The sequence below is a fragment of the Poromitra crassiceps genome (genome assembly GCF_964638095.1).
Source record: "Poromitra crassiceps genome assembly, chromosome: 12".
Taxonomy (NCBI): Eukaryota; Metazoa; Chordata; class Actinopteri; order Beryciformes; family Melamphaidae; genus Poromitra; species Poromitra crassiceps.
In genome coordinates this window covers 11,656,037-11,672,219 of record NC_139632.1, presented here as the reverse complement: position 1 = coordinate 11,672,219, position 16,183 = coordinate 11,656,037, and the positions used below count along the sequence as shown (strand labels likewise).

Genomic DNA, 16,183 nt, shown 5'->3' with positions numbered 1-16,183 from the left:
ACATAGTCAATAAAATTGTATTTGGGATCTAGTATTCCTACAGTATTCCTATAATATTCTTATAGTATTCCTATTAATATTCCTATAGTACTACAATATCCCCCCTCCTTCCTACATGGGAACACTGCATTTAAGTTTCAAATATCGTAAAAGTGGTGTTCATTATCCTGCTGAACAAAACCTCTAAGTATCATAAAGTTTTGTTAGCCACAGAGTTTATTTTCTGCAATAATCCAAAATCCAATGGAAAAATCCCATTGACTTTGAGACGAGGGAACCCTGGGCGATGTTAACTTCCTGGTTGGCCCTACAAAAATACATCATCCCTGCGGCCCTCTATGAACAGTGACTCCACGTTCCATTTGGTGCTGAGTGAACTGAAAGTGAAGCGCCCCTGGCCCCAGCCATGCCCATGTCTAACACATCCACATTCGTTCAGCCTCTCCCTCTCCTCCCTCTTGTCTGAGCCTGCGTTCCTCGGAAAAGACATTTCCACGAGGAATTGATCTGGTCACGGCACCCGGCGTAAGAATATGATTAGACTGATGAAAATTCTGGTAACAAAGTTATTATAAATATATTCAAAGTGACTTATACAGCAGCGGATAATAGCTCGTGATAGTTGCAGTGTCTAATTGGCTTCATTGTAGCCACCAACTATGTAACAACTGTCATATAATGTGATAACACAATGGAAATGTATTATAATGTCCCTCTACATACCTGGAAAATTTGACAGAAGCTGGGTTACGCAATAGCATCTTCAAACAGGTATTGTAATCATCTTTTTAAAGATTTTTACCCCATTTAATCATAAATATGATTACAGTATAATCATTTCTGGTTGTGCAGTAATAATGTATTACATTATCAGCAAAAAAGTATTACAATATCGCTCTGAAGATGTTATTAGCCAGTAATTCATTCCATGAAGACGATTTATGACATTTTCAACACATTCTGAAATAACAATGTAATCATTTGTAAATTAAATTTTACAATGTATTACATTATCTGGCAGTTATTGCTTTATCAGAATCCATGGCATGTTGTAAGCCTGTTATACGAGCCTCAAATGGAAAATACATTACGATAAAATGATAGCTGTATGTTTTCAATAAATCTGCTGTCGCTGTGCGAAGATGACAATGACCCGTTTCCCTTGTTGGTGTTTATCATGCGTCCTCTAGCGTTGTCCAGCTTTGTTTTTCAGATCATTCAGAAAGAGCTGGTAGCATTGTCACTGACTGTCCTCGTCCACACATCTACAAAGCTGCCTGGATAAAACGCACAGATGCGGCCGCTGTCCTGCTTCCAACACGTGTTTCTCACCAAGAGAGAGTTTTTTGTCAGCTCCACTCACTAACAGCCTAAAAACACACTGATGTGTCAAATCACTTGAGGCAAGGTGGGGGGCAGAACCTCTGCACTCTATAGAAAGACAGACAGAGTAAGACTGAAGGCTCATCAGGGTGTAACCAACCGATTCAGCCTCTGCTTCGCCGCAGAGACGGGCAAATAATATATTCCAAAATCGGTTATGATGAATATTTGATTGACTTCGTTTGACTGCGTTTGAATTAACATGACAGGCGCCTCAAAGGCCTCTTGAGAGGAAAAAGTTCAACCAAAGTCATTCTCTTTGTTTTGAAATATCCTGAACCAGTGTTTCGCCCCGGGTCCCGGCTCACTACTCGAATGACAGCAGGTCCGGGTGTGGCTCCGCCTCTTCGGCGTGCCCCACAGCGCTCCACCTGCAGGGGGCACCGTTCTCCAGCAGCGCCTCCTCGCCCACGCTGATGCGGTAGGGGCTCTTCCCGGGGCAGGGTGTGGAGGCCAGCCTGGAGTCCGGCCCGGAGGCCTTCTGCCAGGCTCGGGGCTCGGGCAGCGGGGGGTCTTTGTGGATCAGGTCTGGGACAGAGAGCTGCAGCTGGATGCCTTCCTCCTCCTCCACATGGTCGTCTTCCCCGGCGTCCTTCCCATTGCTCCCGGGCGTCTCTGCGGGGCGGCTCTCCTCCTCAGGCTCGTCCGTCATCTCCGCCTCTTTCTCTCCCGCTTCCTCCTCACTGCTCGCCGGCACCTCCTGCTGGCCAATGAGGGGTGTCTTGTCCGGGGAGGGGCAGGAGGGGGCGGTGGGGGTCTCTGGGGAGGCGGGGTCAACCACAGGGTCAGAGGAGATCATCATGTCCTGGGTGGTCTTCAGTGCCCGCGGCAGACGCTTCTTCCCCGTCGGGGGAGGCGGCTCGAGCCGAGGGAAGGAGTCGAACGCGGAGATGTGGCTGCAGGGGAGAGGAGAGGAGAGGAGAGGAGAGGAGAGGAGAGGAGAGAGAGATGATAGAAATTTAAATTTAACTAAAAGATTCTAGTACAAGATATAAATCCTCCACACCAGACTCTACATCTCAAAACAAACAACAATCTCCCCCCCAAATATAGTTATTTAAAATCAGTGTTTTCCCTAACATTGACATAACCCCCCCCCCCCCCCCCCCCGAAGGGGGTGCATAAAAAATAAGTACAATTTCGAAATCACGATATTCAGAAAATATTGCGATATTGCCCAAGCCTAAACCTGATAATGGAGTGAACTGCAATCGTGAGATGGGGCATATCAATGATTTCATTTTCAATTGACATCATTCCCCGCAACGAGATCTCGTAAACTTCTGTAAACATCAATATTTTTAATAATGCACCCGGTTAGAGGGTACCTTGAATTATTTACAGCAATACATACATTCATATCCAGCAAAATTAGTAACTGAAATCGAATCGGGACCTTGTGTATCGGATTCGTATCGAATCGGGAAATCAGTGGCGATAGCCAGCCCTAAACTTTAGTGGGAATAATTTCAAGGAAGAGCAAGGACGAGATCGAGACAGTGAGACAGACACACAGAGAGCTGTTATCATCATAATGACTTATTATTTATTTGTGGATATTGAGTGAACAAGCGTTTGCAAAAACAAACTCAATCTGTTCCCCAGAGTGACAGCAAATTACCATGGTAACTATATTCTTATCACCATAGTGATAAGGAGCGCGTTGTTATTACCACTGCATGATCTTTCACTGCAGCTGCCAGACGCGCGCCAAAACACAAACAACTATTTCGTCCAATAGGCATGCCTGTATTATGTGATAATAAAGAGCACACACAACCTTGCTTTACCAATGTAACAGCGAAGCCATAATTACTCAGTCAGGAGTAAAGTGCAAGTTAGCATCTTTTCTAGCGTCCTCTCTCCATGTGCTGCTGTGTCTCAGAGCCTGTAGGATTTTCATGAGGTTCTTGTCATGTCTGATAGTCTGATAGTAACCTTCATAGACCAGCTGATGCTCCTGATGGCACTAGTTTTCCCCGCAGCTGCGTTGGAAGATTGGTTTTCCAATTTCACCTTTATTCACAATTCTAACAGCACGTGGAAAGCGTTTGGCTTGACGGCTTTGGGTGATTCTACAAGATGAGTAGATGAGTTGTTTTAGATTTCCATCATCTTGGCTGGATTTCTTCTTAATGCTTTAAATCAGTGGCTCTCAAGGTGGCGTCTGGGGAGGGGGTCCCCAGCAAATTGATGAATGATTAAACTTCAGCATTATTTAATTTACAAGAAGTTAACACAATGAGAGAATGTAGAAAAGAATGAGAGTGTTTTGATCATAATTTCACTGTTTTCTCTCTCTCTACCTACAGTACAGATAGTCATGGAATTCTAGACAAAAACATATATCTACCAAAAAAACATTTTCAGATTTGCGGCCGAGGGACAACATCTCGTCAAATGGGAGTAAATGAGGCGTCCTTCATATGAAAAGTGTTGAGAATCCCAGCTTTAAATCCTTGAACATTCACATGAGCTAACATTGCGTCCTCCTTTGAATCTTGGTTGAGAATGTACCATTACCAGAGTGCAGAAGGCCTTGCTGAGCGACTGTTAGCACTTGTCTATTCTCAAGTATGTGCACTATAGGCTACTGTATGTAGATAGAAGAGATCTTTTCAGTGTCCATGCATTTGCAAACATAACCATCAAATATGTCACTTACCGGTACTCTTATCTTATTATGAGTAATGACATTGAGCTTGTGTGCAGCTATGTAACACTACTTGATTGCAGTACAGAGCAGACTCCACACATACACAAGCACATAGGCATATACTGTGTATTATACAGTACTGTGCAAAAGTCTTAAGCACCAAAGAGTTTTTATATAAATTGTGTCTTAGATTTTTTTTTCTTGCATTAGTGTGCCCGACTGCTCCTTAGTACATTTTTTGATATTTAGAAAGCATCTTCGCTTTACTTACTTTTTTTTTGCACAGTACTGTATATACACACACCGTACACACACCACTGAATCTCCCCATTATCCCTGCTAGATTAAACCAAATCCATTCACAGTCCAATAAATAGAGACAAATGGGAGAAGAGCCGGTGAAAAATGACTTTCGCTTGCCTGACATTCAGTCAGAGAGGCAGATCAATGGTCCTGTGAAGCGGAACCCCATGCCGGGTGCGCACACATATGCACGCTCGCTCGCACGCGCACGCACGCACGCACGCACGCACGCACACACACACACACACACACACACACACACACACACACACACACACACACACACACACACACACACACACACCTGGGAGAAAGGAGAAATCCTGTGTCTGTGTGTGTGTAATGAACAGACAGACGTAGTTAAATAATTAAAAGGCGATTGCATTTTGGCTGCATGAGAGAGGTGAGAAGTTCAGACTGAACATTCTGCAGTCGTATTCAATTTGGACAGTCTAACTAGCCCAGTCTTTTATGTGTCGTAATTCATTTAAAACCTTCACATTTTGGGGACTTGCCTACATTGAGATGCCAGTCAGTGTCTATCTACATCACTATGTTGAGTGTGCAGTCTTGGGAAGTTCTGGAATTTAGACAAGGTAACTAGAAGTTTTTTTTTTTTTTACCACATATCCTTCCTAGATATAAAATCACATATATACAAGTAGCAGGGCCGTATCTACCATATGGGCAACATGGGCAGGTGCCCAGGGGCCCTCAGGATGAAGGGGCCCTAAAAAAAAGAAAAACGCCTCATACACGCTCCTTTCATCAGACACAGTATGGAGACTCACACCCGCAACTTTCAGGTCAGAATCCTACCTTGGGAGCGGATCTGAATCATGTATAACTATTTATGATGACCTTAGCATTCCATAATGACATAGTAACTACAGATATACGACTCTGCAGTCCAACGACTCCAACAATGTTAAAAATCCTTTCTTCTATGAGATGAGTCACAATACATAATGATTGCCGTGATGTGGGTAAAGTGCACACAGCATGGTCTGTGATGACTTTAAAGTTATAATGTGGGTAAAGTGCACACAGGTCTGTGATGACTTTAAAGTTATAATGTTGGTAAAGTGCACACAGGTCTGTGATGACTTTAAAGTTATAATGTTGGTAAAGTGCACACAGCATGGTCTGTGAGGACTTTAAAGTTATAATGTTGGTAAAGTGCACACAGCATGGTCTGTGATGACTTGAAAGTTATAATGTTGGTAAAGTGCACACAGCATGGTCTGTGATGACTTTAAAGTTATAATGTTGGTGAGCCCAGCTTTCCGCGCTTGTCATTTTCTGCACGGAGAAGATTTCCCGCCAGTGACCCGTACCTGACATCAGATTTTATTATGTGCAAATCTACAGCATAAATATCTTGCCTTTTGCAGCTTTAACTTTGCAATTCTGTATGCAATGGCCAAATAAATACATAAATAAATAAATAAATAAATAGAGGGCTTTTTCATATTTTCAGTGGGCGAAAGAGTCACATATTGTTTTTATCCTTCTGTTGCTACATTTTTCTAAAGAAGGTTCAAGGTTCAAGGTAGTCTTTATTATCCCCGAGGGGCAATTTGTGAAGCAGCCAGTAGAAGCATAAAAAAACAACAACAAATCATCAAACAAACAACAAACAGATTTCAGCACAACAATCTACAGCAATTACAGTGGAAATCACATGGGGCTATTTAAGAAGCTGATGGCAGCAGGAACAAATGAGTTTTTGTGCCTGTTGGTTCTGCATTTTGGCACGCTGAATCTGCGACCGGACGGGAGCAGCTCAAACTCTAGGCTCAGAGGGTGGCTAGGGTCAGCCAAGATTGACTTTGGCTTTTTCAGGGTCCTAGTTTTGTACAGGCTATGAAAGGTCATTTAGAGTGTTGTGAGCAATTTTGCTGCACACCCAAAGAACATTTTTCATTTATACATCTTCAAAGCCAAAGCATTCATTCTCTTTTACTATTTGAGCCGTTACTGTACTTCATTAACCCATGTTTTGGTCCAATGACCTTCAAGGTGCTGTGTCTATCTGGGTTGATACATTATACATCTGGTCTGGATGAATACATACATCTGGTCGGATGAATACTCAATTCTAATTGGAGGCATGGTGTCCATTAATTCCCGATAATGGACACCTACTAAGTAGTTCCAGTGAAACTGTCTGTTCACCGTTCTAAATGAATGCGCTGGCGACATAAATCTTGATATTGATTTGGGGACAATGACATGGCTAGATAGCTAGCTAGTCTTGTTGTTAAACATACTGTCCAATTATATTTACAGTTTGTCAACCGTACGCAATGTTATTGACTTTGAATCTTGCTAGCATAACGTTAGCTTTCTGGCTCTGAGGCAAAGGGCAGACTAGATTATCTCCCATTGCCAGGTCGTATCTAAGGTTCATCCTATTAACTGGAGTAGTGAACAACTTTTCCATTGCATAAGAACCCTTATGGGATGGTAATGATTGTTGCAGGTATTAGTCAAACCCTCAGGTGTTACCAGGGAAACAGAGTTATGGCTTGTGAGAAACTTTACATTTTGATTGCAAAACGCATGAAAATCTAAATTAAGGGGCCGGGTCGGCAGGAAGCGTTAATTGAGCTGCCTGCCAGCGCATTTCTGCAATTCATTCTCTATAATAAGGACGCTCTAGGAACGCTGCTCTTCCCAGCACCGCGCCTGGCATTTAAGCGCTCTCGGCGGCTAGTGTTTTCGGGGCGGAGCGCACTGGGCACCTCAAGCAGAGAAAAGTTACACTTTTGGAGAGGAGCGCTGCTCGTCAATGTCACTTTTTCCGACAGCAACAAATAAGCGCTGTGTCTGTGCAAACTGGAAGTGTTCTGGACATGATTTCCAAAACACTTCCTGTCGAGACTGGCCCTAATGGTCTTTTTTTTTCTTTGGCAAGTGACCATGGTATAAGCAGGACGATGATGCCCTTCGAGGCATCCATAATCAGGAATGAACGGAGGACAGGGAGGCACGGCTGCCTCGGCGGACAAACCTCGCTGGGCATTATCTCCTACATGAAGGTCGTGCTACTTTCTGTGCTTTATTGATCCATGAGAGGAAATTGCACAGTATCCTTGATCTTTCCCACAGTCCCTCAAACAAATCGAAATGTACTAATCAACTAGCATACTCAAAATAGCTGCAGTTGCACATGGTCCAAATCCAAATGTTTTGGAGGCCGTTACACCCATTAACAATTTAGAGACCTTCAGAGTGAGGGCATGTCTACAAAGTGAGGTCACCTTGTCCTGACTTCTGCACAGGGCTAGTTTAGGAATAGAGACACAGTTGGAATGAAGGGTTGAGTTTAGGTTAGGCGTGTGGAGGTCAGGTTAAGGGTGAGGGAACGTCATCAATTGAAGGTCCCCCCAAGTATAGTAAGACATACTGTGTGTGTGTGTGTGTGTGTGTGTGTGTGTGTGTGTGTGTGTGTGTGTGTGTGTGTGTGTGTACCTGTTGGCAGTAGTCCGGTTGCGTTGGTCCATGCAACTCCACACAGCTCCAACGTTCTTGTTGACCTCAGTGACCCCGATGTCTTCATGGTGGGTGGGCTCTTTCCTTCTTAACAAGTCGTTCACCTGAAAGAAAGAAAGAAAGTAAAATAAGTATAGTTATGTAGGCACTTTAGCTTTTTATATCGGGTGAGTGCAATATGTATCAACTATACAACGTTAATTTTAAGATAACGTTATGCTCCGTTGTAGCGCTCACCTTTGCCCCGACAGCCTTGCCCAGGTTAATGGCGTTTTTCAGCCTCTGCTGGCCTCCAGAGGAGGGGGAGTCGAAAGAGCTGATGCCCGTGTTGGAGTTAGCCGATCCCAGGGAGCGTCGGGCCGAGGGCTGGCCCGGCCTGGAGCTCTGGGGACTCTGCTGCTGGGCAACAGAGTTCTCGAACATGCTCTGATCAACTGGGAGGGAGGGAGGGAGGGAGGGGGAGAGAGAGAGAGAGAGAGAGAGAGAGAGAGAGAGAGAGAGAGAGAGAGGGAGAGAGAGAGAGAGAGGGAGTGAGAGAGAGAGGGAGAAAGAGAGAGAGAGATTAGTGAAGGCATCATTTAACCAAGGAGGTGTGCATGTGTGATTTGGAGAGCACATCAAGCAGACGCATCGAGCATTACAGAATATGAATGGGGTTAGGGATGCACACGATATTGGATTTTTCCCGCTGATATCCGATATGCCAATATTTCCCAACTCTTTTGGCCGATTGCTGATACCGATACATGACATTTTACACCAAGTCTCTTCTGTTGCGGAACTAACACATTATTAGGATTTAGGCATAATTAAAGCGCCATTTTTATCATCATGTCATATCGGCAGAGATGTTCATTTCAGGCCGATGTCATTAATTCATTTTAAAGGGGTACTTCACCGAAAAATAATGCCGATTTATTTCACACATGATCTCACGCATTCGAAAACTGACCTTCATTTAGTTTGACAGTTATTGACAGTTGATTTGAGTTCCACTGTGGACCAGCGATGCCATCAGAAGACTTGTAATCAATACAACCCAATGATTCAGTGCCTTCCGATGACATCACTGGCATCAACTGAATCCAAATCAGCTCTCAATAAGTGTCAAACTAAATGAACGCCTGCAAAACTGTTTACTGTTTTCGGATACGTGTGAGATCGTGTGCAAAAATAAATCGGCATTGTTTTTCGGCGAAGTGATAAAGCTTTTATCGTCCGATATCGATGACGTGCCGATATCGTGCATCCTTGAATGCGATGTTTACAGTGAGAAGAACAGAATGAAGGACAGAACACCAGCTCTGAACACCACCACTCATCAGAGGGAGGTTTCAGGGCATTTCATGACGAGGCATGGAACATATGGCATCCAGATGGAAGAAAAATACACCCACTTCACAAGTATGCATTCTGTATCTGTACATCACACAGTAATAAACAAGACACAACACAAAGCATTCTGTACATCACACAGTACTAAACAAGACACAACACAAAGCATTCTGTACATCACACAGTACTAAACAAGACACAACACAAAGCAATGGGCATGGCACATGCAAATAAAAAGGAATAGCACCAACGGAAATGAGGTAGAAATGGAGCAAAATGCAGGAGGCAGAAAGATGGCAAAACAAAAACAGGGGAGTTTCGGTAGTTTCCAATCCACGTTAGAAGTGGGAACATCTTACCTCTTGGAGAGAAATGTTTCTCGGAAGGCATTTAAGTGAGACATAGAAGTGTGTCTTTTAGATTTCAAATCATTTGTTCTCTAAAGCAGCAGATCCCAACATTACACCAGGAATCTGATGAGAGGCGCATTTCAAACAACTTGGAGTCACGACACTCGGCGACAGCGCGGCCGCAAAGGCACGCGCCGCCACTCAGAGAAACGTGGCCGATCTGTAATGGCTTCTACGGGCGGACAAGCCAAGGGAGGTCATGGCAAGCAGCAATCACTCTGAGATGTTTTGGGCCAGATAAATGGAAGAGATGGAGGGAAAAAATGGCAAGTGGCAAGAATTGGGCAGAACAGGTAACCTTGACATCACTTTGCACGCCCGCAAGTGTTTCACTTACTGTCCTGCCCACTAACATCTACACCAGGACATTACTGCCCCGCCCACTAACATCTACACCAGGACATTACTGTCCCGCACACTAACATCTACACCAGGACATTACTGTCCCGCACACTAACATCTACACCAGGACATTAGTGTCCTGCCCACTAACATCTACACCAGGACATTACTGCCCCGCCCACTAACATCTACACCAGGACATTACTGTCCCGCACACTAACATCTACACCAGGACATTACTGTCCCGCACACTAACATCTACACCAGGACATTAGTGTCCTGCCCACTAACATCTACACCAGGACATTACTGCCCCGCCCACTAACATCTACACCAGGACATTACTGTCCCGCACACTAACATCTACACCAGGACATTACTGTCCCGCCCACTAACATCTACACCGGGACATTAGTGTCCCGCACACTAACATCTACACCAGGACATTACTGTCCCGCACACTAACATCTACACCAGGACATTACTGTCCTGCCCACTAACATCTACACCGGGACATTAGTGTCCTGCCCACTAACATCTACACCAGGACATTACTGCCCCGCCCACTAACATCTACACCAGGACATTACTGTCCCGCACACTAACATCTACACCAGGACATTACTGTCCCGCCCACTAACATCTACACCAGGACATTAGTGTCCCGCCCACTAACATCTACACCAGGACATTACTGTCCCGCACACTAACATCTACACCAGGACATTACTGTCCCGCACACTAACATCTACACCAGGACATTAGAGTCCCGCCCACTAACATCTACACCAGGACATTACTGTCCCGCCCACTAACATCTACACCAGGACATTACTGTCCCGCCCACTAACATCTACACCAGGACATTACTGTCCCGCCCACTAACATCTACACCAGGACATTACTGTCCCGCCCACTAACATCTACACCGGGACATTACTGTCCCGCCCACTAACATCTACACCGGGACATTACTGTCACGTCCACTAACATCTACACCAGGACATTACTGTCCCGCCCACTAACACCTACACCGGGACATTACTGTCACGTCCACTAACATCTACACCAGGACATTACTGTCCCGCCCACTAACATCTACACCAGGACATTAGTGCGAGGCCAGGGCAACTGTGATCCAATATTATGAATCAACACTGTGCAGAGAGTGGGAGGTTAGGAGAGCGGGAGGGAGGGGGAGAGAGAGAGGGAGCGAGGGAGAGAGGGAGGGGGAGAGAGAGAGTGGGAGGGAGAGAGAGGGGGAGCGAGGGAGGGGGAGAGAGAGAGTGGGAGGGAGAGAGAGAGGGAGCGAGGGAGAGAGGGAGGGGGAGAGAGAGAGTGGGAGGGAGAGAGAGGGGGAGAGGGAGCATGAGGGAGAGAGAGGGGGGGAGAGAGAGGGAGAGGGAGCAGGAGGGAGAGAGAGGGGGGAGAGAGAGAGAGAGGATACATACAGCTACAGTAGGCAGACACTTATTCATAGAAGCCATCAGAGCTCAAATCAATTACTGCAGGAGAGAAGTGCAAAGAGAGAGCAGAGCGGGGCATGGTGAGGTGTGTGTGTGTGTGTGTGTGCATGTGCGCATGTGTGTTTATGTGTGCGTGTGTGTGTGCAATTACTGACATTAGTGAATTGTTGAGGACAGTACATGTAAATGCATCTCTGCCTACCCATTGTTGTGACAGAAGTAACCTTCCATTCAAGAGTGGCTCCTTTATCTAGGAAGTCAAAAGAGCTCAATGACAATACGTGTTGTGTTCTTTTATCTTTCTAGTTCACTCGATCTGAACGCCACCAGTTTATTTATGACCCCCCCCCCCTTTTCTCCCCAATTGTACTTGGCCAATTCCCACTGCTGTCCCCTCCTCCACCCCCTCTGTCCATCTGGGGACAGTTGTAGACTAGCACGTGCTTCCTCTGATACATGTGCACTCGCCAGCTGCTTCTTTTCACCTGACAGCGCGGACTTTCACTGGCAGGACATAACGCGTGGGAGGATGGCCTGGATGGCACAGTGGCTCAGTGGTTAGCACTGTTGCCTGACAGCAAGAAGGCCCCGGGTTCAAACCCCGGTCCGTCCCAGGTTCTTTCTGTGTGGAGTTTGCATGTTCTCCCCGGTTTCCTCCCACCACCAAAAGACATGTATGTTAGGGTTAATACTCCTGTCAGTGCCCCTGACCAAGGCAATGGCAAAAAAGAACTGGAGTTGGTCCTCAGACGCTGCACTGCTCCTAGTTCTAGAAAGGTTCCTAGTAGAGGATGGGTCAAATGCAGAGGATGAATTTCCCCATGAGGATAAATAAAGGATAACTTAACTTAATCACACTATTCCCTCCAGTTTCCCTCACCCACAAACAGGCACCCCAATTGACCAGAGGAGGCACTAGTGCAGCCGTCCAGGACACATACCCTTAATCCGGCTTCCCACCCGGAGACACGGCTAGTTGCGCCTGTATGGACGCCCAACCAAGCCGGAGGTAACACAGGGGTTCAAACCTGTGACCCTCGTGTTGGTAGGCAGGGAATCTACTGCTACCCTACCCAGGTGCACCACTTGACTTTTTTAAGATGTTTCTCTTTTGTATCTCTTGTTTCTACTTTGTACTTGACTTGTTTGATGACTCTGTAAAGCAGTTTGAATGGCCTCAGTGTCTGAAATGTCTCATACAAATAAAGCTACCTTGCCTTTTCTTGACGTTGAGCACATCTTCCAAGGTCCTTCACGGGCATCGCTCACACCACGCGCTCGTGGATGTAACCTCCAGATCGATACGATCACATTTCATGCGCAATAAAGCCTTCTTATTGATTCCACTCACAGACAATGGGGGCCATATATTCCTCGCTACTGTACCTCCTAATGGAGAGGTAATGGACGGACTCTGTAATCTAGCAGGGCCCTAGATGGTCTCTGGTGCCCTTTGTGAAGGGCACTACAGAGGGAGGAGGGCACATTTCCACACAGTCTATAAATGCACTTCCCAAAACGGAATACATCAGCGGAAAAAACTCCACGTCTTCCAGTGTCTCCGGACGTGTTTTCCATAAGTCCACGCTCCCGCCAAAGGTGAATCCTTGCACTTGGAGCAGAGCCCAGGTCCCTGTCTGGCTGGCTCATACATATACACGCACGCACGCGCACACAGACGCACACGCACACACACACACACACGCACGCACGCGCACACAGACGCACACACACACACACACACACACACACACACACACACACACACACACACACACACACACCCTTTGTCTGGCTGGCTCATACACACACAGATGTGTCATGACTATTTATGGCTGTCTCTCTATCCGACCGCCCCTGAGCCAACTCTGTCTCCTTGGCTCTTACTCCCACATGCTTTGTCCTTACCGTCTTCCCTCCCTCCATCGTTACCGTCTTCCCTCCCTCCATTGTTACAGTCTTCCCTCCCTCCATTGTTAGTCTTCCCTCCCTCCATTGTTAGTCTTCCCTCCCTCCATTGTTAGTCTTCCCTCCCTCCATTGTTACAGTCTTCCCTCCCTCCATTGTTACAGTCTTCCCTCCCTCCATTGTTAGTCTTCCCTCCCTCCATTGTTAGTCTTCCCTCCCTCCATTGTTACAGTCTTCCCTCCCTCCATTGTTAGTCTTCCCTCCCTCCATTGTTACAGTCTTCCCTCCCTCCATCGTTACCGTCTTCCCTCCCTCCATCGTTACCGTCTTCCCTCCCTCCATTCTTAGTCTTCCCTCCCTCCATCGTTACCGTCTTCCCTCCCTCCATCGTTACCGTCTTCCCTCCCTCCATTGTTAGTCTTCCCTCCCTCCATTGTTAGTCTTCCCTCCCTCCATTGTTACAGTCTTCCCTCCCTCCATCGTTACCGTCTTCCCTCCCTCCATTGTTAGTCTTCCCTCCCTCCATTGTTACAGTCTTCCCTCCCTCCATTGTTACCGTCTTCCCTCCCTCCATTGTTAGTCTTCCCTCCCTCCATTGTTACAGTCTTCCCTCCCTCCATCGTTACCGTCTTCCCTCCCTCCATTGTTAGTCTTCCCTCCCTCCATCGTTACCGTCTTCCCTCCCTCCATTGTTAGTCTTCCCTCCCTCCATTGTTACAGTCTTCCCTCCCTCCATTGTTAGTCTTCCCTCCCTCCATTGTTACAGTCTTCCCTCCCTCCATCGTTACCGTCTTCCCTCCCTCCATCGTTACCGTCTTCCCTCCCTCCATCGTTACCGTCTTTCCTCCCTCCATTGTTAGTCTTCCCTCCCTCCATTGTTAGTCTTCCCTCCCTCCATTGTTAGTCTTCCCTCCCTCCATTGTTACAGTCTTCCCTCCCTCCATTGTTACAGTCTTCCCTCCCTCCATTGTTACAGTCTTCCCTCCCTCCATTGTTACAGTCTTCCCTCCCTCCATTGTTACCGTCTTCCCTCCCTCCATCGTTACCGTCTTCCCTCCCTCCATCGTTACCGTCTTTCCTCCCTCCATTGTTAGTCTTCCCTCCCTCCATTGTTAGTCTTCCCTCCCTCCATTGTTAGTCTTCCCTCCCTCCATTGTTACAGTCTTCCCTCCCTCCATTGTTACAGTCTTCCCTCCCTCCATTGTTAGTCTTCCCTCCCTCCATCGTTACAGTCTTCCCTCCCTCCATTGTTACAGTCTTCCCTCCCTCCATTGTTAGTCTTCCCTCCCTCCATCGTTACAGTCTTCCCTCCCTCCATCGTTAGTCTTCCCTCCCTCCATTGTTAGTCTTCCCTCCCTCCATTGTTACAGTCTTCCCTCCCTCCATTGTTAGTCTTCCCTCCCTCCATTGTTACAGTCTTCCCTCCCTCCATCGTTAGTCTTCCCTCCCTCCATCGTTAGTCTTTCCTCCCTCCATGCATCCCTGCCCGTAGCCCCCCAGTGTTTTGCAAAGAGCGACACGAACACTTCTTGAACTTGAACCTCTCTCTAAGTGGCCGTTCACACTATACGCCAAAGCAACGCTCAACCTAAACTCAACCTACGCTGAACCCACAAGTTTCATTTAGGTGTCCTTGTTAACAGGCGAGGCCGTTCACACCAGCCGCGCGAGTGTCACGCTCAAGGCATGCTCACATGATGACTCCACATCCTCCATTCCTTTTCCTTTACTGTTTTTTTTTAGCCTTCATTGTATTTGACTGTTTATGATTGTGAGTTACTTTGTGATTTAGGTTGATAAGACCAGTGTCTTTATACATAGACATATTGCCTAGGGCAGCTTTACTTTTTTAATGATAAAAACAACTAATTGGTTAAAAAAAAAATCTTACAGCTAGTGTTTCACAGAAGCCTCTCCTACTTCATACAGTGCATCTACATCCTACTGTATAATACTACAGCTATGTCACGCATGCTGTTTTTATACAGAGCTATCTGTGTATACCACCAGCACAACTCCTGTGTGTGTGTGTGTGTGTGTGTGTGTGTGTGTGTCTGCGCGCGCGCGTTATGCTTTTTTTTTTTTATTACGAGCACGCCTGGAGGATTCCATCTGTAATCATTATCGTTCATTAACCCTGAAATGAGGCTCTTTCTTTCTTCAGGAGCTGCTGAGGATGAAGAGAAGGAGAAAAAACAAACATCATTTTTCAGAAAGACAGCCACGTTAGAAGAAACGCCCATGCATTTTTATAAAGGGCAGAGTTGGGCAGCTTGGTTTCAATGCGTAATGTAAATCATCATCAATTACAACCATAATAATAATAACGTATTTCAACTTGTGGGAAATGATCTCCAGGTATAAAATCTGCAAACCAAAAGGCCCCTCCTTCCTCTAATCATCTGCAACCTGCCGATAGTGTTTGGCCCCTCAGTACAGTTACTTTCTACTAATTACTTATTTACTTAGTTACTACTAATTACTGGAATCTCATTACATGTGATTAATTAGTCCCCGATGCTGCCCAGCAGAGAGAGAGAGAGAGAGAGAGAGAGAGAAAGAGAGAGAGATCAGTGAAAAGGAGAGGTTTATTGGGCAGAGAAGGTGGTCAGTCACCATCCACACCACAGTCAGAGTACATGTTCTCTCCCGCTGGTGTAGAGGGAGGAGAGGAGAGGAGAGGGGGGGGGGGATGATAGTGCAATACTCTGCAATGGCAAATCAAAGAGCAACGTGTGATTGAACTGTCTATCAGCAGCAGGGATAACATCGAGAAGGAAGTGACTTTTGAGGTTGAATTAAAGAGAGAGACAGAGGTCTGTGCTGGCAAAGTTAGGAGCCGAGTCTGACATGTCCTCTCTGTGTGCAACCTTTTGCTACTC

At 46.2% G+C, this 16,183-nt stretch overlaps 1 protein-coding gene across 1 annotated transcript; it reads right to left on the bottom strand.

Moving 5' to 3' along the window:
• Nucleotides 1–1,690: 1,690 nt before the first annotated feature.
• On the bottom strand, nucleotides 1,691–9,565 carry c6h1orf226 (chromosome 6 C1orf226 homolog; the record flags this gene model as incomplete). Its single annotated transcript, XM_083647206.1, has 4 exons — nucleotides 1,691–2,279; nucleotides 7,820–7,944; nucleotides 8,078–8,274; nucleotides 9,535–9,565. 4 exons carry the CDS (start codon nucleotides 9,563–9,565, stop codon nucleotides 1,691–1,693), a joined length of 942 nt encoding a protein of 313 aa, XP_083503332.1.
• Between the last annotated feature and the right edge of the window lie 6,618 nt (nucleotides 9,566–16,183).